At 36.4% G+C, this 26,146-nt stretch overlaps 1 protein-coding gene across 6 annotated transcripts in view; it reads left to right on the top strand.

Moving 5' to 3' along the window:
• Positions 1-26,146, top strand: part of LOC127881621 (uncharacterized) — a 64,477-nt gene that overhangs the window by 34,633 nt on the left and 3,698 nt on the right. The window contains exons 1-5 of one of the 6 annotated variants that reach the window (XM_052429679.1): positions 4,094-4,242; positions 12,997-13,173; positions 19,853-19,904; positions 20,704-20,835; positions 21,570-21,691. The exons of 4 other annotated variants lie outside the window; for them this stretch is intronic. In XM_052429679.1, coding sequence (XP_052285639.1) covers positions 12,997-13,173; positions 19,853-19,904; positions 20,704-20,835; positions 21,570-21,691 — 483 coding nt within the window. In that variant the 5' untranslated portion in view covers positions 4,094-4,242. Of the gene's footprint in view, positions 1-4,093; positions 4,243-12,996; positions 13,174-19,852; positions 19,905-20,703; positions 20,836-21,569; positions 21,692-26,146 lie in introns of those variants that run through there. One more of the 6 variants, XM_052429676.1, reaches the window with a different exon arrangement.

Below are 26,146 nucleotides of genomic sequence, written 5' to 3' on the forward strand. Positions count from 1 at the left end.
AAAAACAATTCTTCTCACTGTCACCATTACATGTATTACAAAACAATGCTAAATACTGAAATATATCTTACATTAGAAAACATACCACATAAATATAAAATTGCATTTTCTAAATTTAGATGTTCTAATCACAAATTAAATATTGAGATTGGTAGACAATCAAATATCCCATTTGATGATAGACTATGTTATTTTTGTCTGGATAACAATAATATACGTGTTATTGATTGTGAATTTCATTCATTTTTCTATTGTTTTAAACACAGAGACATCCGTACCCAATATCTTTTTAATTGGTACCATGGGGGATGTTCAATATCTGATTTTTATTCATTAATGGGATCAAATAATGATGAAAGTATCCATAAAGTCGCAAGTTTTGTATACCATCTGTTAAACAACATCAATTCATAACTTTGTATTTATATGTATATCTACATGTGAAACAACATCAAGTTGTATGCATTTATATATTTATCTAAAAATGTATAATTAAATATGGATATAAATAGTCGCAAGGCAACTATGTGATTGTATAAAATTTGTGTATATTGTGTATTTTTGGGCCGGTGGACTGTATTTACTTCAATAAAATTGTTTGAGTTACCCGTATGCTCGCTAGCATTAGACATATTCTTGGACGTAAGCAAGTCTCTTAGCATCTTACACTTGCCATGACATGAACCTCAAACCTCGAACTTCACAATGACCGTAACCAAGGACGTAAGCAATGCCGTAAGACTGAGCCGCTAACAATTACATGGGATGTAAGTAATGACCATAGTCTTGATCTTCTTAATTATTTATTGTTCTGACGTTAACTACCGTCATATTGACCGAAAGTCAGCAATGTTATAAGCGTCAGAAATTCTTAATAAACTTAGACCTCCGACGATAATTATGACCATAGCTTCGGACATAAGCAATGACCTCGGACTTAAGCAACCACCATAATGATAATCTCTTACGTAAGCAATTGCCATAGAGTAGGACGTAAACAATGGATGAAGGCTCACACGTTAAAACGAACATCTCGGAGATAACAATAGCCCGGACGTAACTATTAGCCATAACCTCACACACAAGCAAAGACCTTAGCCTCGGACGTTGGCAATTATCTGGGCATCGGAAGTTAGCAAGGAAATAGCATCGCAGGATAGCTATACACATAATATCGGACGTTAGCAATTACCTAAGTCTCGGACGTAAGGTATGACTATATCCTCGAACGGTCGCATTTATTATAAGCTCTTACGTTCGCAATAACCATAGTTTAGGACGTTAACAATGACCAACGCCCAAGACGTAAGAAAGTAATCACCTCAGCATTGGACGTACGCAATAGCCTAAGCCTCGAAAGAAGTCAGCACGGACCATAGACTCGGTGGTAAGCCATGCCCACAACATTGGACGTAATTATTGACCTAAGCCTCGTACGTTAGCAAAAAACATAGTATCGGACGTAAGAAATAGTCTTAGCTTTGATATAAAAAAACGCCAAAAGCATCGGAAGATAGTAGTGACCATAGCCCCAGACGTAAGCATTGATCTAAGCCTCAGAAGTTAGCAATGACCATAGTCTTGCAAGAAAGCGATTACAAAAAAATACAAGACATGCATAGTCATACATGTGGCCACAGCACACAATTACTGAGTTGATAACTAGCAATTACCCTAGCATAGGCCGTAAGCAATGACGATAACTGCGGTCGATGAAAATGAACATATCATCGGACGATAACACCGAGACAAGCATCGGGCGTAAGCAAAAACCCTACCATCAGATGTAAGCAATTTTCCTAGCATCGGTCGAGTGCAATATACCTAGCTTTGGACGAAATGTTCCTAGCATCGGAAGTAAGCAGTGCACCTAAAAGCGTTAGCAATGACGTTAGCAAACATCCTAGCATCGGATCTAAGCAATATAAATTGAGTTGGTCGTTAGAAATATACCAAGTCAGAAAATTGTGTCTTTTTTCTCCGAAAAAAAAGGCTGTGGCCCGTTCCCCAAAGTTGGTGTTTTGGCCCTGGAAATGGCCCTTATACTTAGCAATACAATAACGGATTGTAAGGTTGTGACCAATATTTAACAAATACAAAAAACATAGTTTCTCAATGTTCATTTTGTATTTTACATTGTTTAGTTCAATCTTCCTTGTTTTAATATAGTTATAATGTAAGTATTGTTATAGAAATACGTTGATTCGCTTTTTGACACACACTGTGTTCGGTCATGTTTTGCGTACACCATTTAAATTACGCATGTGTGTTATATGTATAAGTACATGCTGATGTCATGCGTATTTGTTATACCTTCTTCTTCAGCGTCATGGCTGCAAACTTCGCTCAAAACCCTCCCACGAGTCTTGTAAATATAATTTAATCTGTCGATTGCACGATTAAGAATCTCGTTGAAAACATTCCATTTTTTCATATTTGGTTGAATTTTCTACAGCTCAGTAATAAACGATAATACAATTGAGAAGTACGTAGAATTTCGAAGTTATCATTGCATTATATTTTTTGATTTAATTTATTGAGGTTTTTTATCGATTTTGGTGAATGTCCGATACTAATGGTCCGATATCAATGCGCTACAATGTATTTATACTTTTGTATTGCTTTTGTCTGTGTAACACATGTTAATAACTATGTCCAACGAAATTTGTGACATTATAATTACAATATCACATTATTGTTCCATAATACCTTTTCGTCTTTTTATAAACTTTAAATGTTTGTTTACTCTGTGCAAATAAATACATAATGCTTGAAAACGAATGTTTTGTTATATTTAATAATATCGTTGGTTTACGAAGTACAGTAAGTGCTTAATTTACTTGAGTAAGTAACAAGGCCTATGGTAAGACATTGGTTGGGTTTTACACATCGACAACAATAATCGCCTGAATCATTATATACCACGCATAACTCAAGCCATCAAAACCACCAGCTTCCAGTGAACCTATTGTCCTTCAAAAAGCAGTGACTACCTGTCCTTCAGTATAATGCTCTACTTGTTAAATGACAGTAATTCTGATTGAGGCACAATGTCAGCTGTGACACTAAAGACGTTTGCAAAACACTAGCGTGTTATGGAGTAACTCCTATACTAAAGCCATTAGCTTCTACGCCAGCCCCAGACATTAACTTAGTCTCCGTTGCTTGCAATCCAGATTGCACAGAATGTCAGAGATGAACTTTGTTGTTAGAAAGATACATTTCAATGATTTTTGCTGTGGCAATCAAATCGGGCGTAAGAGATTACCGAAATATATGGCATTATCGTTGACCATAGACTCGGGAGATAACATATTCTAATCTTCTTGGACGTTACCCCAATGCGTCAGACGTTACAAATGACCATAGCTTGGACCCAAGCAGTTTTACTTGCATCTTACATATGGTAGTTTCCTTGAAAGTCAGCAAAAGTCATAACCTTGCACGTCAGCAATTATTTCGAACCTCCCGATGACCCTAGTCTTGGTCGTGACCAATGAGGCAATGGCCATAGCCTCGGACTATAGCCATGCCATTTTCATCGATTTCAACAATTACCACATACTCGGGAATGAAATTCACAACACAATTCAATTGACCTTAGAATGTTCTTAGCCCAAATAAGTAGCAGTGACCTGAATTTCTTACATTAGCAATTCCCTATACCTCGGACGTTAGTAATGACCTCTTCATCATTCGGACTTTTGAATGAAGATAGCCTCTAACTACATATGTGGATGGGAACGAGACTTTGACCCATTTGGCGCTAACGTCGTTAACGAGGAAAAACGCGACAAAGTTGTGACAACTTTTTCGCGTAATTTTCACACGTATTTATTGCGAAGATTATCTGATTTGTTTTGTTTATTTTCCGAAACAATCTATGAATTACCTTAGAAGTATGAATTACCTAAGGAATGATTATGTTAAGGTTTTTTATACGAAAACATTAGTATAGTTTAACCATACTTGATTTATAACCCGTCGTACACTACGGCACCGTGTGACAGCAGCAATAACTGTTGTGCGTTCAGTTACAGCGAACGTTCGCCAATGATCGTTCGTTTCCGATTCGGTCTTATTGAACGAATGGTTTCGCTAGCGAACTACCTCCCAAGAGGGTTCGCTTCGGTTCGCGAACGTTCGCGGCGAACCGAGCGTTTAATAGCGAACGTTCGCGAACTATAGCGAACGTTCGCTGTAACTGAACGCACTACTGGATAAACTTCCTGCTTTCAAAAGGTTAGTTTTTTTTCCTTATTGTGTTGTCTTTCCTTCAAATAATTGGAAATAGGTCTGCAAATAATGTATTCAATATACATTGAATCACGTCGGGTGTTTATTTCCACTGTTAAAATTGGGTTGGCTTTACAATTTGCGATTGTACGCGATAATTGGAATTTTCACCCGGAAGTTTTAAAAAGTGTCGTTTGGTTTGTGATTCAATTGATTGTTTCGTGAAGTTTTCAAAAGAATGACGAGCCAAAATAGTGAAATTTATTCTCAACAATCTACCATTTCATACGAATTGTAACAAACTGATGACGTATTTTTAAATGAGTTTGCCCAAATTGATCAGTTATGCAACATTTGTGATGAATCGTTTGCAAAATCAAATGATACATTGCCAGTATTCAATTCCAATGATATACATGTTGACAGTAGTTATGTAGATTTAGAAAATTATGGGAGTATTTCATTTAAAGATGTTGATGATCATTTTGATGAAGATGATAAGAATGATTGTTTACTTAATGAAGACCACATTAACTTTGGTGATTCTGAGTCTGACCAAATACATATTGTTCACGAACAGAGTGACATTAGAAAAGTAGATAAAAAAGAAGCAGAGATTATTTCAAATTTCAGGCGCGAAACATGCAAATGTAGTGTCTTGTATGGAAGTAAAACATGTTCAACAATAGTTGGTGTTGATAATCTGCTAGAAAATATGACCTCTTCATCGGACGTTTGAATGAAAATAGCCTCTAACTACATATTTACTTTAGAGTCTGACATAAGCAATTGTCACATATAACGTTGGGCGTTAGAAATCTCATTTACCTTGAACGTCATTGTGACCTGAGTATCGGAAGAAAGCAATGAACAAAGCCAAAGACCTCGCAATTACCTGTATGCTCGTTAGCATTGAACATATTCTTGGAGGTTAGCACGTCCTTAAGCATCTTGCACCAGCCATGACATGAACCTCAAACCTCGAACTTCACAATTACCTTAACCAAGGACATAAGCAATGACGTAAGCAATGACATAGGACTGAGACGCTAACAATAACATGTTGATGTTAGTGATCACCATAGCCTCGAATTACATAATAACTTAATATGCTGACGTTAGCTACCGTCATATTCATGTATTATCTTCGACGTTAGCACTGTTATTAGCCTCAGAACCTCGCAATTAACTTAGACCTCCAGAGATAGTAATGATCTTCGATTCGAAATTAAGCAACCCCCATAGCCTCGGACATCAGGAATTATACTTATCTCTTACGTAAGCAATGGCCATTGAGTAGGACGTGAGCAATTATTGAAAGCTAGCACGTAAGAACGAACATTGTCTCGGAATAAGCAAAATCCCGGATGTAACTATTAGCACATAAGCAAAGAATTTAGCCTCGGGCGTTAGCAAAGCAATAGCATCGCCGGAGAGCAATAAACATTGCATCGGACGTAAGCAATTACCTTAATCTCGAGCGTTGTAATGACCATATCCTGGGACGTTCGCATTTATTATAAGCTCGTACGTAAGCAATAACCATAGTTTCGGACGTTAACAATGACCAACGCCTATGACGTAAGAAAGTCATCCCCTCCGCATTGGACGTTCGCAATAGGCTCGAAAGTTAGCACGGAGCAATGTGGTAAGCATTGTCCACAGCATTGGACGTAATCATTGACCTAAGTCTCGCACGTTAGCAATAAACATAGTATCGGACGTAAAAAATAGTCTAAGCTTTGATAAAAAAACGCCGTAAGCAATGACGATAACCGAGGTTGCTAAAATAGCAAAAAAATAGCACCGAAACGAGCATCGGACGTAAGCAAATCGGATGTAAGCAATTTTTCTGGCATCGGTCGAACGCAATAAACCTAGCCGTGAACGGAATGTTCCTAGCATCGGAAGTAAGCAATGCACCTAAAAGCGTTAACAATGACGTTAGCAATATTCCTTACATCGGATATAATAAATATAAATATAGTGTGTTGTTAGCAATATACCAAGCATTTGACGTTAGCAATTGTCCATGCATTGGACCTAAGAAATGTTCTTAGCATCGGACGTTAGCAATATACATAGCAACGGACGCAAGCCATGTACCTAGCAACGGACGCAGCAATTAAACAAGCATCGCATGTCAGATATGTACTGAGTATCGGCCGTTATATATGAACTCGGACGTAAGCAATGCTCCTACCATCTGACTTTAGCAATATTACTTGCATCAGATTTAAACAGCCTTGAATGTAAGCGCTATACCCAGCTTTGGCCGTAAGCAATAAATCCAGCATCGGGCATAAAAAATGCAACAAGCATCGGACGCTAGAAATATACGCAGCCTAAGAAGTTTTCAATATACCCAGCCAAACAGATTATCAATATACTCGGCCTAAGAAGGTATTAATATACCCAGCCTAAGAAGTTATCAATATACTCGGCCTAAGAAGTTATCAATAAACCTTGTCTAAGAAGTAATCAATATTACCAGCCTTACAAGTTATCAATATAACCAGCCTAAGAAGTTATCAATATACCTGGCCTTGGAAATTTGCAATATACCTAGCCTTGGTTTTCAAACTACAAACCTAGCATCGGACGTAAGGATTGTCTCTAAACGTTGACGTTAGCAATATACCAAGAAATGGACGTTAGCAGTGTAGCTTAATCCGGGAGTTACCAATATACTTGGACGTTAGCAATTTAACCTCCCTTTGACGATGTCAATTTACCTAGCATCTGACCTAAGCCATGTTGGAAATGTACCTAGCATCGGACGGTGGCAATTTACTAAGCATTATACAATAGCAACGTACCTAGCGTTAGTCGAAAGAAATGCACAAAGCCGTAGACTGAATGTGTAAACATCGGACGTAAGCAATCTTCCGAACATCGCACATTAACAATGTACCTAGCATCGGACGTTAGCAATATGTGTATTTCATGTGTCTGTAATCAGCACTTTAGTGGTCTTAAGGCTGCTAGTCACAGACGGAAGCTTTGATCCTAACAAATCAACAACGCTAGTATCGGACGTTAGCGACCGCCATAATTTAGTCTTGGACGAAAGAAATGACAATATCAAGGGGTTAAGCAACAGGTCCTAGATATTAACAAATGTAAAAAAAAACTCGGAGGTAAGCAATGTTCCTAACATTGGACGTGAGCAATCATTATAATAAAAGACATAGCATTGGACGTACGCAATAACCGCATCATTTGAAGTAGGCAAATGGACCAAACGTTGGGCGTATACAATGGCCATAGCATAGGACGTTTCCAATTACCACAGATTCGACGTAGGTATTAAACGTTTGAAGTAGACACTAATAAAATATTGAGTGTAAGCAATGACCACATCACTGGAGGTTGACAATAACCATGGCAATAGAATCAAGCAATAGCAATATAGTGGCCTTAGGACACGACCATCAAATTTGACGTAAGAAAAGTGGACGCAAGTTATTACAATAACTTAGGTCTTTAAAAAAACTATTCAAACATCGGACGTTGGCGACCACCATGAACTTTTCGAAAGAGACGAGCGCGGCATAAGGTATAAGCTTAAACTTAATCAAAACAATAACCTCAGACTTCTTGATTATGACATTCGCATTTGATGCAATGCTTTATGTTCTGCGATCCTGTTGAAGCTGCATTTAGCTATTACCGTCCAATAGAGACACGGTAGTATACAATCACCAAGGTAGACGTTTTCTGTCCCTACAGCAAGATATCGTATTTGAGTTACCTCTCCTATTATAAAACTGTCTTTTGAAGTTTTTGTAATGTATGCAGCGTAAAAATACAATACAAATCTTTGATACTTCATGTAGCGCTGTTTCAACGCCTCGCTAGCTTTAAAAAATCATAAAAATATATTTTTTAGGTTCATGATAGCGAGGTTCATAAATTGTTAAGAAGTCTTTGTAGGTTATTCGCAACAATTCAGTGACACTGCGACCCTTCATGATAATATGTAATCTTCAGATCAGATCTTCTTATGGCTATAGACGAAGGTTTGCATCACATGACATGCTGAAAAGAGATAAATATCGAAAAAAAGAAGTACGCCTTTGGTCGAATCTATTCAATTTGATGTTTACTATACCACAAAGCATGTAGCGTCGAGCGTAATGTGATACTTTTCCGCCTATAAAAGTACACCGAGTGAATACTTTTAATTATTTCTATATACTTTAAGGAAAGAGAAACGGTATGCAGGTTTTTATCGGGTCGAGTGAAAACTTGTTAAAATTATTAAAAGCGTCTGACTATAAATACATTTCATATATTTTGAAATTTTGGCTCTATGAACCGTTGAGTTTTAAGATTCAATTTACGATATAAAGTGAACCACAGATGAATTCTCTATAAAATATTGTTTTGCCCTATTCAAAACAAGTCAGCATTTCGGAGCGAATCGGTTTGAGTCCACATTTCGACAAATTTTATTTATAAATATAAACTGTTAGTCCAACTTTTTTTCCATCCGATATTGGTCAAATGTCATGAACAGCGGAGTAATGTTTTTGATGTCCCACATTTTTAGCTCACCTGAGCACAACATTATTAACCATTTATTGTCTTCAACCAACGTGTCATTTCTTAATGAAATGACGTCCATGAATGAAAACATAATACGCTGGATGATAAACACATTCTTTAGCATATTATATTTTGATAGTACATGTATAAACATCGTCTTACTAATTCTACTAAATACGTTATTTCTATGCATACCATGTACGGATGAATTTTAAATGGAAACAACATTTGCCTACTTTTCGAAAAACAAACATTTTGTTTAATGTGAACTTGCATACATTATGTTATACACTATAATTTTAGCAAAACGGATAAACTAAACTGACCAAAGAAATTACTACAAAGTTGTAATAGCTGCATATGCGTCAATATGACACAGATGCCTCCAACCCACTTCTTGGGAGTCCCTCCAACCTACGCTATTACAGCCTATTAGTACATCCATTTTAGATTAATGTGCATACATATGTCTGAAAGGTTCATCACTCTATCAGTTATACTTGTTGATTTACGCGCGATAAACGTTCAAACTTAATTAGCTATAAGCTGCTTGAGAAATTGCCATACTTGTAATGAGTGACTAATGACATCTAGCAAAGAAGCACCAAACTACCAAGGTTCACACGTTCATAATATTGCAGCAGTGACACAGTTTGATCTACACACAGCGTAAGTCCAAACATGTCACCTTTAACAACAAACGGGACATAACTCAAAATCTGTAAACAATCACCTAAATAATCAGGAGCATAATTTCACATACTCATGAATACGTTGATCAAGTTTCATCCCTCGAGTAGTTGCACAATTATACTTTATACTTTTTGTGATCACCTTTTGTCCGTCATTCGTCGTCCGTCTTCAACATATACTTCGTTAACACTCTTGAGGCTACTTTTACTGTTCAATCTTCATGAAACGTGGTCAAAATATTTGTCCCACTGATACATCAGCCTTGTTTGCAACTGGGTGATGTGCCTTCAAAAACTAGGTCACTGAGTTAGATTTAAGAAAAAGATTGTTAACACTTTTAAAATTACATTTCAGTATAATCTTCTTGAAACTTCCTTTGAACATTTGTTCTGATGATATATCGGTTATTCCCATTCGCTTGTGCCGCAGCATGTTTGACGTGTTACGTCATGCGCTCTCTGAACGAACTCCCATACAACTTTTTAAAAATGTGATTATTTTAATAGCGACATGATCAATTTTTCATGTTTCCACCGCACACATTTGTTCACTAGTGTCTAAATCGTGCTTTCATCAATTAAAACCTTTTGTAACAAGAGGGCTAAAATGGCCCTAGTTCGCTCACCTGAGAGGAGTCGGTTCATTCAATCTTCACCAAATGTCAAACTTGACCTAGATATTGTCCAGACAAACATCCTGGTCAAGTTTCATCATTATTTAACCAAAACTCTTGCGTATGGAGTGTTATTGTTTTTGTAAGATTTGACCTGGTTACCTATATTTTGAGTTGACCCCCCTTACCAAACATCAAACTTAATTGCTTACAAAAATAAATATTATGACCAAGATTCACAAAATCTGAAACAAAATTGTGACCTCTAGAGTGTTTACAAGGATTTTGTACAATATAATGAAAATTTGGACAATCTAAGGGCAATAATTTTGGCAATATTATATGAATTTGCTCATTATCAAACTTGACCGAGATCTTTCAGCAACTTTGATAAAGAATGCTTAAGAAATGTGAATGCTAGAGTGTTTACAAACCAAATGTGGACGGACGGACGGATGGACGACGGACAAAGACCAATCATAAAACCTCACCAGAGCAATCAGGTGCGCTAAAAGTGTGTTTCCCCGATCTGAGCAATTTTCCAACTTGTCAGAGAAATCAATAAAACCAATGTATTGACTAAGTTTCACGATGATTAGGTAAAAATGTGACTTCTATAGTGTTCGATCACAAGGTTTCTCTCTAGTCACATGAGGAAAACTGCCCCACCCCCTTGCGGCCATGTTTTTTTTACCGATCGGGACCATTTGCGAACTCATCTAAGATATATATAAAACCAATCTTTTCACCAAGTGTCATGATGATTGGGCAAATAATGTGATTTCTAGAGTGTTCACAAGCTTTTTTGTACTACTAGTATATAAATATAAGAAAACTGCCCCCCCCCCCCTCGGCAGCCATGTTATTCAACTGACCGGAACCATTTTTGAACTCAACTCTCGTATCAAGAAAACAAATGTTCTGACCAAATTTCATGAAAATTGAGCCAAAAATGTGACTTCTAGAGTGTTCACATGTTTTCACTTAATACATATAGAGAAAAATGCCGCGCCCACTGGCCAACTTTCATGATGATTCGGCAAAAATTGTGACTTCTAGAGTGTTTACAAGGTTTATCTATTATAGCCAAATAAGGAAAACTGCCCCGCCCACTGGCGGCCATGTTTTTCAACGGACCGAAACCACTTTTGAACTCAACCAACATAACATTAAGGCAAACATTTTGACCAAATTTCATGAAAATTGGGCCAATAATGTGACTTGTAGAGTGTTCACATGTTTTCACTATATACATATAGAGAAAAATGCCCCGCCCACTGGCGGCCATGTTTTTTCACCGATCTGGACCATTTTCGAACTCGTCCGAGATATCAATAAAACCAACGTTTTGACCAACTTTCATGATGATTGGGCAAAAATTGTGACTTCTAGAGTGTTTACAAGGTTTCTCTATAGCCAAATAGGGAAAACTGCCACTATATACATATAGAGAAAAATTCCCCGCCCACTGGTGGCCATGTTTTTTCACCGATCTGGACCATTTTCGATCTCGTCCGAGATATCAATAAAACCAATGTTTTGACCAACTTTCATGATGATTGGGCAAAAATTGTGACTTCTAGAGTGTTTACAAGGTTTCTCTATAGCCAAATAGGGAAAACTGCCCCGCCCACTGGCGGCCATGTTTTTCAACTGACCCAAACCACTTTTGAACTCAACCAACATATCATTAAGGCAAACATTTTGACAAAGTTATATGAAGATTGGGCATGAAATGTGACTTCTTCAGTGTTTACAAGGTTTTTATTTTTTTGACCTAGTGACCTAGTTTTTGACCCAGCACGACCCAGTTTCGAACTCGACCGAGATTTCATTGGGACAAAGCTTCTGACCAAGTTTCATGAAGATCGGAAATAAATGTGGCCTCTAGAGTGTTTACAATCAAATGTGGACGGACGACGGACGGACGACGGATAAAGACCGGTCACAAAAGCTCACCTGAGCAATCAGGAGACCTAAAAAAATATATCCAATACTTACTGATACAAATACGCTATGTATTATAATTCTTTATAGTTTTCCTAATCGTAATACGTTTTCATACACACTGTAATTCGATGTTATTAATTTCTACATATACTAGGCCATGACAACTATTGAGTCTATACCTGTTGACCGGCTAAAGCTCGAACCACTTTTTTTTAATCTAAAGTGTTTTAACGAACTTAATTGAATTGGTGCAGTCTAATCTAGCTTTCAGATAATTTTTCAAATTACATCGATTTAGTTCATGTCAGAAGCAAGCCAGCCGTATTTATGTCGCACTTTCTTTACTTTGAAAAGATCACTGGTCTAAATCACATTGAGGATAATTATTTTAATTATACATCCCCAGTAATAATGTGTTTCAATATAATGCAAGATTATCTACCTTATATTTTTCGCATTTATAATTTATGTAAAACTATTGAGATCGACAATCGAAAGGACTAAAATATTGAGGGATGTTTGTATTATTACTTTTGAAGTAAAAATAAAAAGTTAGGGACTAGAAGTTTATAAATGTTCACCATAACGGGCGAACTACCCATATCAATAAATATGATGCAAATTATTAAGTCTCTGTCCGATAATTTATCTCGTGACATCCAATTACCCAATTTTGAAAAAAGCTTGCTTGTATTCATAAATATTAAAAGGAAACAAATCCGTAGAAAAATTCAAAATTGGCATGAACATCATCAGAAAAGGGCTATTCTCTGAACAGATATCAACAAAATACTTATTCAACATGAATTCCATTATTTACGAGTGCATGTATAATACGCCATCCGTATAGCACTAGGCTCGGTTGATCAAAACGTAAATGTACAGTTTAGGTAAAAGTCTGTCAAGTGTCAACTGCAGACAAAATACAATTAATAGTCACGTTTTCTCCCCAGATGACCGCCGTGAGCATGTGGCTACGCGTGGCGTTGCTGGTTACAGTCTGTACACTCTCGCTGGAACTAAACCCACAAACCGCCGAACAGCTGCATACATTGCAACTGCGTAAAGAGCTGCTGCGAACAGAACTGGACACATGGCTGGGAACATGCAAAGGAAGCTACAGTATGAAGGTATGATGTGTTTTTATATAAGAAATTGACCAATTGTCTACAAACAAAAACAAATTGTGTAAAAAATGTAACAGTGGATCCTCTTGAATCAAGAGGATCCACTGTTACATTTTCCACACAATTTGTTTTTCAAGAGGATCCACTGTTACATTTTCCACACAATTTGTTTTTGTTTGTAGACAATTGGTCAATTTCAGTCTTGAACGACGTTGGAAATGAATGTTGATACCCGTTATATCGTAAACAAAGTTTTAAAAAACGCATTGACATGTAATGTATAGTCAGTTGAATTTCAGTTTATTCGCTTAGATAGGTATATTTTTTACGATATGTGAGTAGAATGAAACAATACATCTATATATATTAAGTTACCAAATACAATACCACCTTTTTAAGCATTTTTATGGAAAAACAATATAAAACGCCTTTGTTCACCGAATTACTGTAAATTACTGCGAAGAAATAGAGAATACTAGGTTAGCGTTGAATACAGAGAAGTTAATGTTGCGAGGCTTAGAACGCCGGGAGCGCGAGCATTCTCTGTATTCAACGCTAATCCTAGTATTCTATTTATCCCATTTTTTTTTTCGCGACATTTAACATAAATAGACTTAATAACCTTAACAATAATTTTAATTCAGTCTTAACAGCGCTTAAAATCTAACGAATGCAACCATGTGTAGTGATATAAATGTATTTGTTCTGGTACGCAAAATAGTCTTTAAAAAATCACACACAATCTGTTAAACAAGTAAAAATATCACCATATGGCTCGATTCAATTTTACGCAATATGCGAATTGTAACACATTACGACCGCGAAAAGAAGATTTTACTTTACTATAATTCATTTTATTTTCGAAAGAAAATGATCAAAATCCAATTAGCGGCGATTGCTCCTGACAAAATGATGTCGATGTCAGCATACATGTACACCATCGACGACCTTGACAATTTCGACGAGTAAACAGACAATTGCAGCGACTGACACTTTATTTGACTTAATATACAGGGCAATACGTTTTCCGACTTCGGACGACGACTTTAAGGACGCGCAGAACGTGTTTTTTTATATAATGTTATGGGTATGCCGTGTGTGATCCGATGCATCAATGGCGCCCATGTTAAAATCATTTCCTCGAGAACAGGGAACGACAAAAGTACAAACAAAAACCAAAACACGTTCGAACTAGTATCTTACCTTTAATTATTTTTTAAAATCCATCTAATAATCCATTTAATTCAATAACTGACGATTTTGCATCTAGGGTCTTTAATAGTTATGATTATTATTATGATTATTTTTTATCTTTTTTTTTTCAATATAATACATACAATTTATACATGTTTATGATCATACAACAAAGTAATTGTACAAAGCAAGAAAGTTCAGACATGTTATATAAGATATGCTAATATATATACTTTTTTTGGTTTCCTTAAAAAAACAACAAAATAAAACAAAAAAAAACTGGGTTAATATGTTTCTTCTTTGGTTGTTTGTGTTAGGTGTTTGTTTTTTTTAAAGAAAAGAACAACAGAAAAATAGTTATGAAAAATGATGAGTTGTAGAAAAAGGGAAGAAAGCATACTGGACTTGTGTGTTTTGTTGTATATTCACAATGATCTTATAAGATTGAAAAAAAATATACAAAAATATTTTAGAGAGATGAACTAACATTAGAGTGAAATATATTTAAGTGGACAAACATTATGAGAGTTTAATCTGATTTCATTTTTGTTCAAAGATTTGTAATGTGTCATTACTGAGGGCTATTTCTTTCTCAATTTGGATTTTTAGTTTAAGACTATGGACAAAAAAATTAAAATTTGGTACTTGTTTTTTGTACTTCATGTTAAAGATAAAATATTTCATCAATATAAGAATAAAATTCACAATATTATTATAGTCTATTGATTTCAATGAGTAAATTCCGAAACTTACATTTAAGAAAGATAGTTTAACGTTTAGTTGCTGTTGTTCAAGAAAAGATACTAATTGATTCCAAATAGGCTGGATGTGTTTGCACTCCCAAAAAAGATGTTCTATAGTTTCGATGTTTTAACCGCAGAAGTCACACAGATTTGAGTTGGATAATTTGCATTTAAAGAGCTATTTATTTTAAGCTATAATTCTATGGATGTATTTATATTGAAAATTTCAAAGTGTGCTTTCAATAGTTGCTTAATATGGCATGGTAAATATGTGTTTCCAATTAAGTTCATGTTCTCCGAATAGGACTTGCCATTTATTTTGGGTTTTGGAGTTTTCTGTAGGGTTTTTAATTTGTAGTGTGTAAAATATTTTATTCGTTTTGTTTTTTCTTCCAAGTATGTTTTCTACGAATGCTGTTTGAGTGCATGGTGTATTATTTGTATTGATTTCAGATTTAATATGTATGGGTATGCTTTTGATTAGTGTGTAGTACATTAGAAAATTATTTGAAGGTATTCCGTATATGTAGCATATATCATCAAAAGAGTAGAAATCCTTAATTCTGTAGTCATATAATTGGTCGACATATTTAATGCTTCGTTCAAACCAATCTTTATAGAAAAACGTCTGTTTGTTTGAAGTTATGTCTTTATTGTTCCATAAAATAGTTTAACTGCTGGTTTGGGTTTCTAGATTATGAGTGACATCACTCCATGCTGATAGAACATCAGACAGAAATATGTTTTCGTTTGCAATTTCATGTAAGATAGTATTGCTGATGTTACATTCAAAGAGTAAGGAGTCACACTATTTTTTTTAGGATTTTCTGGTAGAATATTTTCCATTTACTCGTATTGGTATTATCTAGGTATCTTTTAACCCAGTTGCATTTGATTGCATTCAAGAATGAGTCAATGTTCGTTAATTGGATACCTCCATTTTCTACAGATTGAAAATTAATTGAGTTCGTTTTATTTTATCAGGCTTACCGTCCCATATGAAATTAAATATTGCTGATTTTATATCGTTCATAACATCATTTGGTGGATTTGGTAGAACTGTTAATACATAAATTAATTTAGGAAGTGCAAACGTTTTCAATACTGTGTTTTTTCCGATAAGTGTTAGTTTACGGTGATGCCATGATTTTAAGCAGTTTTTAAAATGCTGTAATTTAGGTAGTATGTTTTTAAGAACTGTATCCTTTTCATTATTTGTGAAAGTGATTCTTATCGTTGTGGCTTCATCGGATGTCCAATTAAATTTCATTTCTTTTTTATATTGGACATTACTTTGTTTTAATTTACCTACTCGTAGCATAGTACATTTACTTTTGTTTAGTATAAGACCCGATGTCATTCCGTAAAGGGTTAGCGACTCTATTAGGTTATGGAAAAAATTAATAATTATTTTAGCATAGTTAAATAAAGACCCTTATGCAATCCTATCACTATATTCAAATGCGTTTACGAACTCAATAAACTTTCTACTTCTGCACACACTACGTCATGTACTCTATGTACATTACTGCTGTTAAAATGAACCTGAGCAGTTTATCAAATAATAGCCGTTGGTAAACTCGGTTGCATTTGCAGATTTCAGCATACAAACATAATAATGTTTAAGCTTGCACAATGTTTTATTTGTTTATGGTTAATGCTCTTATTTTATAGTTTGACAGAAATGATTTTGGCGGAAACCAGATTGGTAACTGTGGAGTAGTTCATGCTTTTCAAGATATGATTTAAGTTGATTTGTAATGTGTCTCTCAAATATCTTCGAAATTGTTGGGAGAATAGAAATTGGTCTATAACTGTTAAGATCACTTTTATCTGCACCTTTATGTATTGGCAAAACATATTCATCTTTAAGCTGGTCAGGAAAAATTCCAGCAATTATACAAGTATTAATAATAGAAGTAATCGGACCTACAATGGTATCCCCACAATATTTGAGAATTTTAGCGCCAATATTGTCTATTCCGGCAGCTTTGGATATTTTGAGAGAGTCTTTTATTTTCCGAACGTCAAATATCGTAATCTGAGAAATGTCAAAACATGAATACCTATTTTTTGTCTAAAAATGTTTTGAAAGTTTGATAAATGTTTGTGTCATATTTTCTTTTCGTAACTATATGGGAAATGTTGATGAAATGATTGTTAAACTCTTCTAAAATATCTTCAACATTTTCAATATCTTTATTATGGTGTCAAGAGTGCTTAAAAATTAATATTAATATCATTTTTGCACATTAACAGTTACGCGATGCCAAGAAACAATCATACCGATAACATATTGACCCTATAAGGCGCAAATATGAGGGATTTCTGTACTCGGCGGGCTAATGTAGAATTACCGAAATCCCCGCTTAGAGGCAACTTATGCTGTCAAGTGTGCTTAATAATTAACATTAATATTACTTTTTGCACGTTAACATTCAAGCAAAGCCAAAACCCAAGCATACAAATGATATTTTTGACACTTTCAGATGTAAATATGGGGGATTTCGGTACTCTGTGGGCGAATGTAGAATTACCGAAATCCCCGCTACAAGTCAATATTTTTCAAAAGAAGTGGGATATTGTTGTTAAGTTTTTGTCTGTACCTCTTCTTTCTAATATCAAAAAGCCACCCAGATGATTTTTTGACACTTTAAGATCTTTACAGCGGGGATTTCGGCACCTGATCGTGCTTGTGCAAATATGCACTATGAATTCATACTCGGAGTTCCAATAATAATATTAAAATTTAAGTTTTCACTTCAAAACTGGGATAAAAACAATGTTTTTATCTGTGAATAAATTGTATTTTGCAATATTCTATATTAATATCCGCAGTATTTTGATAAATAATGAATATTATTGAGGATTTCTGGGGATTTCGGTAATTACGGGAATTTCGGTATTTCTACACACCCTGTCGTTCCTTGTTCTCGGGGAATTGATTTTAACATGGGCGCCATTGATGCATCGGATCACACACGGCATTCCCATAACATTATATAAAAAACACGTTCTGCGCGTCCTTAAATTCGTCGTCCGAAGTCGGAAAACGTATTGCCCTGTAGATCTATATTAAGTCAAATAAAGTGTCAGTCGCTGCATTTGTCTGTTTACTCGTCGAAATTGTCAAGGTCGTCGATGGTGTATATGTATGTTGACATCGACATCATTTTGTCAGGAGCAATCGCCGCCATATTGGATTTTGATCATTGAACTTTCAAATATTAAATTAATTATAGTAAAGTAAAATCTTCTTTGAGCGGTCGTTATGCGTTACAATTCGCATGCTGCGTAAAATTGAATCGAGGCATATGGTGATATTTTTACTCGTTTTACAGTTTGTGTGTGAAATTTTTTAAGACTATTTTGCGTACCAGAACAAATACATTTAGATCTATATCACTATGCATGGTTACATTTTTTTTAGATTTTAAGCGCTTTTAAGAATGAATTAAAATTATTATTAAGGTTATTAGATCTATTTATGTTAAATGTCACGTTGAAAAAAAATCAAATAGGATAAATAGAATACTAGGATTAGCGTTGAATACTGAGAAGATTATGTTGCTCGGCTCGAACACCGAAGCGAGGCTCGCGCTCCCGGCGTTCTAAGCCTCGCAACAAAAACTTCTCTGTATTCAACGCTAACCTAGTATTCTCTATATTTCGAACCTGTCATTTGTAAACGTTCAAGCGAGTATGGTATATAAATAGCAAAATAGCCATGTGACATTTATGAAACTCGCTCTTCTGCGTGCTCACTCATTTTGCATATTAAATACACTTTTCAAATAGAAATTACAGAGCCACATCAGTGAACACCCTATGTTTAATAATTCATTCGTTTGTTGGATATTGTTTTCTGTTTTAAACACATATTAGGTCATATCGCGGAGATTTAGTTAACCTTACCATGTGTTCATGGGCGAACTCACGTATTCAAGTCGTATTCGACTATGTGCTCAAACCTACTTTCGAGAATCATCATGAAATTATTGCCGTAATGAACGAACAAACATGCCTGAGCTTATTGAATAAGAGCAACAACAAAAAAATAATCAAAAGAGAAAAATTATATGTTCATGCACATGGGCATGTGAAATCACGTCCGTACACATAACATCATTAACTTAGGAACGGAAACAACGAAATATAAAGTTTGGTTTGATAAACATGTGAAATAAAGAGCATGGTGTAATTAAAGAGCATGTCAAGTTTTGAATATATCTGCAACGTAACGTAATGTTATAACCGACAAACGTTTTACTGAAACAGAGCGTTTTAAAAAGATAAGTGGTACAGAAAATACACGTCGAATATCTTTTTAAAGATATTTCTTGTTAAATTTGATCGAGAATGTAACCCGCCTCCCAGTTTCGCTGAATGGATCAAGTTCCTCATGGGTACAACTTCCACGTACCCCCAATTTTTTTGTTCGTACCATAAATTTTTCGTACCCAATTTTTTTCGTACCCATTTATTTTTCGTACCCAAATTATTTTTCGTTTTCAATTTTTTTTTCGTACCCATTTTTTTTTCGTAACCAACTTTTTTTCGTACCCAATTTTTTTTTTGGCAAAATTTTTGTTCCCTAAATTTTCGTACCTATTTTTTGTTCGTACCCAAAATGTTCGTATCCACAATTGTGGTGATGCAGATGGACTTAAATTGATGCTTTTATATCCATCCTCTTTAAAAGCATCGTCACACCAGTACTGTCAGAACTTTGATCTTATTTTTAGGCGATCGGTGTTACAAAGGTCGCAGTGTCAGAAGTCAAGGTTATACGACAAGGTAGGTAATACTTTCAATTCATCGTGAACTAACTTTAATTACCTAAATCATGGGACCTCCATGCAAGAGCGACCCTGACCTGACAAAAACATGTGAGATTAGTGCTATATCTCTCAAAGCTGCCTACATCAATGAGTGATCTTCCATTTACACATGTGTCCAGAAACTCATTTAAATATTAAGTTCGTGTGAAAATGAGTCTTAATTACTGAATAGTGTGCTTGTACTTAATACACAGCTGAAATGCATTAATACATAAATAAACACACGACACAGTAATAAATCCCATTGAATGCAATGCGACTAATTCAATAGTGGATTGAAATGTTGGAAATACTTTTTTAATCAGAAGCAAATAATTGGTGTTTAATAGGCACATAAACGCGCACCGTTATTTAACATAAGACCAAAGCATTTAACAATGAAACTGATTTGAACAATTGTTATGAGTGACCACCATGAAATTTTACGAGAAGACATTTTAGTCCATTGTGCGAAAATTTGTATCTTAAATTTTATTTTAACCCTGGTGGTTTACTTGTGCAGCAGACCATAACGATTTGAACAACATTGAAAGAGGATCATCCAAAGAAAGTTCATGTGAGGTTTCGGGAAATTCTGCCGATGGCTTTCGGAGGAGCTTGTTAAAAAAAAGAGTAAATAACGGGGCACGGACTTTGAACAAGGGACGATCAACAAAACTTACCATGACGACGCCTTGCGCGATTGAATTAAAACGTACGCCGTAAGCCAGGCATAAAGTTAGAACCATGAGTACATATTAATATTATATTTCAAGGTGTATGCAGCACAATTGCTAATGGCACGTTCGAAAGAGGGAAGGGAAGGACAAGTGTCGTGAGCTCGCTGCAGGTGGAGAATAAATCAGACGACTTCGTCACAAACATCGCGTGGACGTACTCGTCCAATGGTAATGCACGAGAGGTCTGGTAGCGCTTAACAGTATGATGTTAAGATTTTCAGTGAAAACATACACGTTTATGTCAAAGTAAGTTTAAAACAGCGTCGTTGAGCGCTTTTAACAACCGGTAACTTGGTTCAAAATCAATTTCTATTCAATTTCACTTTTTAGATACATTTACAATCGGTCTAAGAGCAACACCACATTTGCGCAATAAAAACCTTTTTATGTTAACTCTTTACACATCATTTTTTACCAGAACGAAAGATGTGGGATTGTTGATTTGCAATTGTTTGAGAAGTTAACTATTTTTTTCGGTACCAACAAAGAAGTTCTATTTTACTGACAAACCAATTTTACTAGACCCACAATTATGTTATACTAGACCCAAAATTTAGGTCTTCGAAACACTAAATGCATTTCTACTTTTCACACAATGTAGTTCTACTAAACAAACAATACAGTTCTGCTATATGTTATAAAGCACACGCAATTAAGACCTGCTTTACCAACAATACAGTTTTAGAATACATATAATGCAGTTCTGTTATACCCAAAATGCAGTTCTTCCATATCAAAATGTAGTCTAAACTGTACCCACAATGAAGTTCTTCACCCACAATGCAATTTTACCAGACCTACACTGCAGTTCTACTCTAAGCAATATTATACAGCGCCAACAATATAATACTGCACCCATTATTCGATTCTACCGTATCCACACTGCACCTCTTTCCCTATAGATGCGACCATTCCTGGCCGGTTCGTTGTTGCTTTGGATTTCGTAGATTACCCAATGTACGCTGACCTGGACAGAGTCTGCATCGTGTTCAACATGACCAAATCCAAACCGATTGAGAATAATGTGAGTGAAATACAGATATAAGCATGTTTCCTTGCTACAAATTGTTTGTTTATGACGGATATTTAATAGGCCCTTAACTTAAGGTTTTGTTTATTGGTTTAATCAACATATACAATAGACAAACCGTCATGAGTTTACATGATCAAAACATAGTAAAATATATAAAGGCATGACATGTGATCAGTATTGAATTTCTTAATGAGACGTAAGGAGTCACTAAGCGCCGATGTCTCTTTTTGTTCCTTAATTCTGATTATAAACTCACATGAGCTTCAAACGGAACCCTTTTTATAATTCTAATTTCCAAACAACGGCTCAAGAAAACAAAATAAAATTTCGCACATTTATGTTCGATAAAAAATCTACAAAGTTGCATTTAAAGCATTCATCCAAGACCCATTGACACTTCTGGACTAAATGCAGACTGAGGTTTCATCGTGTTGAACGTGCAAAGGTAGACAGCGAACAGTTGGCTTTTGTTTAATATTGTTTTCTTTTAAGGACAACATTACTGAAAAAATAGGGCTAAGATGGCCGTATATCGCTCATCTTAGTGTGTGGGCTAGACCAGTTTCGAATCGAGGTGCATGATTTGAAAACTCGTTGTAAAGGACCACACTCTGATGTTACATTTAAAATATCAAAGCTGTGTCCTTTGTAAAAAAATGTGTTCAAGTTATTATTATATTATTATTATGCTATACATGTATTAATCAAAGTAAAACATCTTATCGCAAGATAACCCCCCCCCCCCCCCCCCCACACACACACACACATACACAGGACCAATTTCGATCCAATGGGGTATATTACACCTCTAAGCATTGTTGTTACTGTGACGATTTTAAAAGTTGTTTAATCAATATCAAACATGACCCCTGGGGCGTGGCCAGTTTTTACTCCATGGCCGTGATTTGAACATAGTTATTAGAGGGCAAAAATATACAATATGGCACACATAATATTAAACCCCTCAACCGTATGGTTTAAGAGAACAACTTAAAAAAATAATAATTGTCCTCTATATGGCCACTGGGGTGTGGATAGTTTGGTCCCAAGGACAAGCTTATGTATAATCCTTGTAGAGTAACGCTATGTGATGTAACAAGCAAAATATAAAAGCTGTTCGCCATATTATATTTTATTTTATCACATGCCATACCCTGTTTCCTATGTAATATAACAATTACGAATATTTTTATCTTACACATGTGTAATATACTTTAAAAGCGTTTTCATTGGCTTAGTTTTCGTTCGATTGACCACTCGCATTTTGTTATTTTGCTGAAATGACGCTGCAACGACAAATGACGTCACGAAATGTAAACAACATTCGATATTTATCATTATCTTTGCGTACATATGTATTTAATTTTCTCATTTAAAAGCATGTGATAAAAAAGATCTGACACGAGTTGTCATGTTATACCATTTTTTTTTATTAAACTCGTCCTGGAAATTCGTTAGTAAGCTCGCCAAAGGCTCGCTTACTAACACAATTCCTGAACTCGTTTAATAAAATATGGTATAACATGACAACTCGTGCCAGATCCTAAATATATACGTCATTTTACTATTTAAATACACATAAAAAATGTGACTTGGTAAGTTTTGTCAGCTGGACATGATTTAAACAAACATGATAATGGACCAACTCACACTGGCCTGCACCCCGCACCAATACAAATAACCCAGAACAGCGACCTGGTATGCTCCACCAGGGCACAATCAGATCGATTTCATACTGGATCCAGAGCGGTAGAAATACAGCATAAACAAGACAAACACAAGAGCGTTTCCTGGCGCAAACATCGGGGATGACCATGACTTAGTGCTCACCACCATGAAGCTGAAGCTAGAGAACACTCGCACCACCAGGAACTGTCGCATTAGATTAGACTTTGAAAGAGCCTGACATAGCACAGGTATTTTAAGCACGGATTGGCGATAAGTTTGCAGCTATAAACATCGTAGACAATGATATCAGCACCATCACCAACGACACCAACACAAGAAGTCCTGCTGTCATCGGCCGAAGGAGTTCTTGGGAAATAGAGAAGGAAAAACAGGCCATGGTTGACCGCCGAAATCAAGGACCTCTGCTACAAAAGAAGAGCTAAGGCATGAGAAGTACACCAGCCAGGAGTCTTGGACAGAATACCAGAAAGCAAAGAGGGAGGTGAGAATGAATATGAAAATGACCAAGAAGGATTGGACTAAAGAGCGATGTTTTAAAATTGATAAAAAGATTAACAAAAGCAGCATTAAAAAAGGCCTACAGCATCCACAAGAAACTCACAAAGGCCAGTCAGCCCAAGATCAGTGTTCTCTGACGGGAACCTCCTCAACGAGAGAGCCGCAGTCGTGAACATGTGGACTTAATACTGCAGCGACCTCTTCAACTACCCCCTTCAATCAGCCTCTTTCTCCTTCATAATGAGCCCAGACCAGATGCGGACGAAGAAACTCCGTCCATACTAAAGGCAGCGGTGGAGAAGGCATTGCTCCTCCTGAAGACAGAAAAATCTCTGGGCGTGGACAACGTCCCTTGTGAACTGATTAAACATGGAAGAGACGCAACGACTGCAGCAATGCCGGTAATCCTCCTATCTTAAAAAGGGCAACCATTCCAGCAAAGAATAACTCCACATCATCCTCAACCGATTGAGAGGTAGACCGAGGGGATAAAGGCAAAAGAGCAGGCTAGATTCAGAGCTGGGCGGAGCACAGTGGATAAAATATTTAACTGCAGTTATTATTGAAAAACACCTGCAACAACAACGTGAGCAACTTCATAGACTTCGTCAAAGCTTCGAATGTGTGTGACACGATGGCCTATGACATCGATAGGGTTTAGCATTGATAAAGGGCTGGTGCAATCCATCAAAGAACAAAAACGCCAGCAGCGCTGTAATTCTAAATGGAAGATAGGTGAATTTTACAGGACATCAGTGGGCGTCCGTCCGGGTTGTCTGCCCTCCCCCGTCCCGTTTAACATGTTTCTTGAGCAGATAATGCAGGATACTCTCCACCACACCTCCAGTTCCTTCGATGGCAGGACCATCTTCAACTTGAGATTCGCTGATGAAATTGATCTCATGGGTGTTACCAGCAGTGCACTCCGAGATCCCGCAAACAAACTGTACGAAAGGGCAGGAAAATAAGGGGTGGAGGTCAGCATGGAGAAGTTGAAGATCATGGTGAATAGCACGAACAACACAAGCGCGGACATCCACATGAACGGCGAGTGACCACCTTCAAGTACGAAGGAGCAACCCTATTCAAGGAAGGTACCAGCAACGCTGAGGTCCGAATAAGAATGACCATGGTGAATGCAGCGATGGCTAGACATAGCAGCTCCATCAGCCTCCCCACCAAGTCCAGGCTCTACAAGTCCATTGTAGTCTCTATCCTACTGTGCGGCTGCGAGACCTGGTTGCTTCACGCGGACACAGAACGCAGGATACAAGCCCTTGAACTCAAGTCTCTCCAAAGAATTATCCGCATCTCCGGCCCCGAGCACAAGACCAGCGAGTATGTCCGGAACATTACAGAATGTGTTTGCCCACAAGAGCCACTCCTAACCGTCAAACGACGAAAGCTGGTTAGGTTTGGACAGTCATCAGGAACGATTCACTGTGCAAGACTGTGGTCTAAGGTCTCCGTCAAGGCCGTCAAAAGAAAAGCGGGGTGAAAATGTGAAAGTGTGGACGTCCTTTCCCATGGTGAGGTACTCAGAGCAGCCCACAAAAGACCTGACTTGCGGAGGATCTCTGTTATTTCTCTCTTTCATTAGCTCCATCGGCCGGACCGGCCAAGCGAATGACGATGCTAATGATTATGATAGAGGACTACCGAACAATTTTTTTCAATTTTTCTCTTTACACATAAAAAGAAATAAAGTTACCCGTATGTTGGGGCCAATTTTTAATAAATGGTCATGATATGAACACACTTGGTTGATGACTAACATACATATGTAACGCGCCAAATACCAAATCTCTGGGATTAGAGATTTTTAAAGTTTAAACTATATACATTGTACATACATGGTAGATCCACTGTTTACCCCCAGGTGTTTGATTTGGACCAACTTGGTAGAGGACCACAATAGGGTGTGACATTCCAAATACCAAATCTCTGGGTCTTGTAATTTTTTTAGCATTTTTTTAAGTTGTTATTGTATACATACAAAAAACAAGTAATTCCCAAGGTTGGAAGGATCAATTCGAATACAATTTTTAGGAGATATAAAATATGGTTTATACGTGCATTTTCCAAGTTTTGAAGAAATCCGATGGTTAAAAAGACAAGACATAACGAAAAGTGAAAGTGTTGCGAAAGAAGTTCATTTTAACGTATATAACAGCATAAATTCACCATTACGGATATACCTTTATGAGCTTATACCTGAAAACGGTTGTATTTGTCGCCGTTTTGGTTTCATATGCAGTA

The sequence above is a fragment of the Dreissena polymorpha genome, chromosome 5 (assembly GCF_020536995.1).
Source record: "Dreissena polymorpha isolate Duluth1 chromosome 5, UMN_Dpol_1.0, whole genome shotgun sequence".
NCBI lineage: Eukaryota > Metazoa > Mollusca > Bivalvia > Myida > Dreissenidae > Dreissena > Dreissena polymorpha.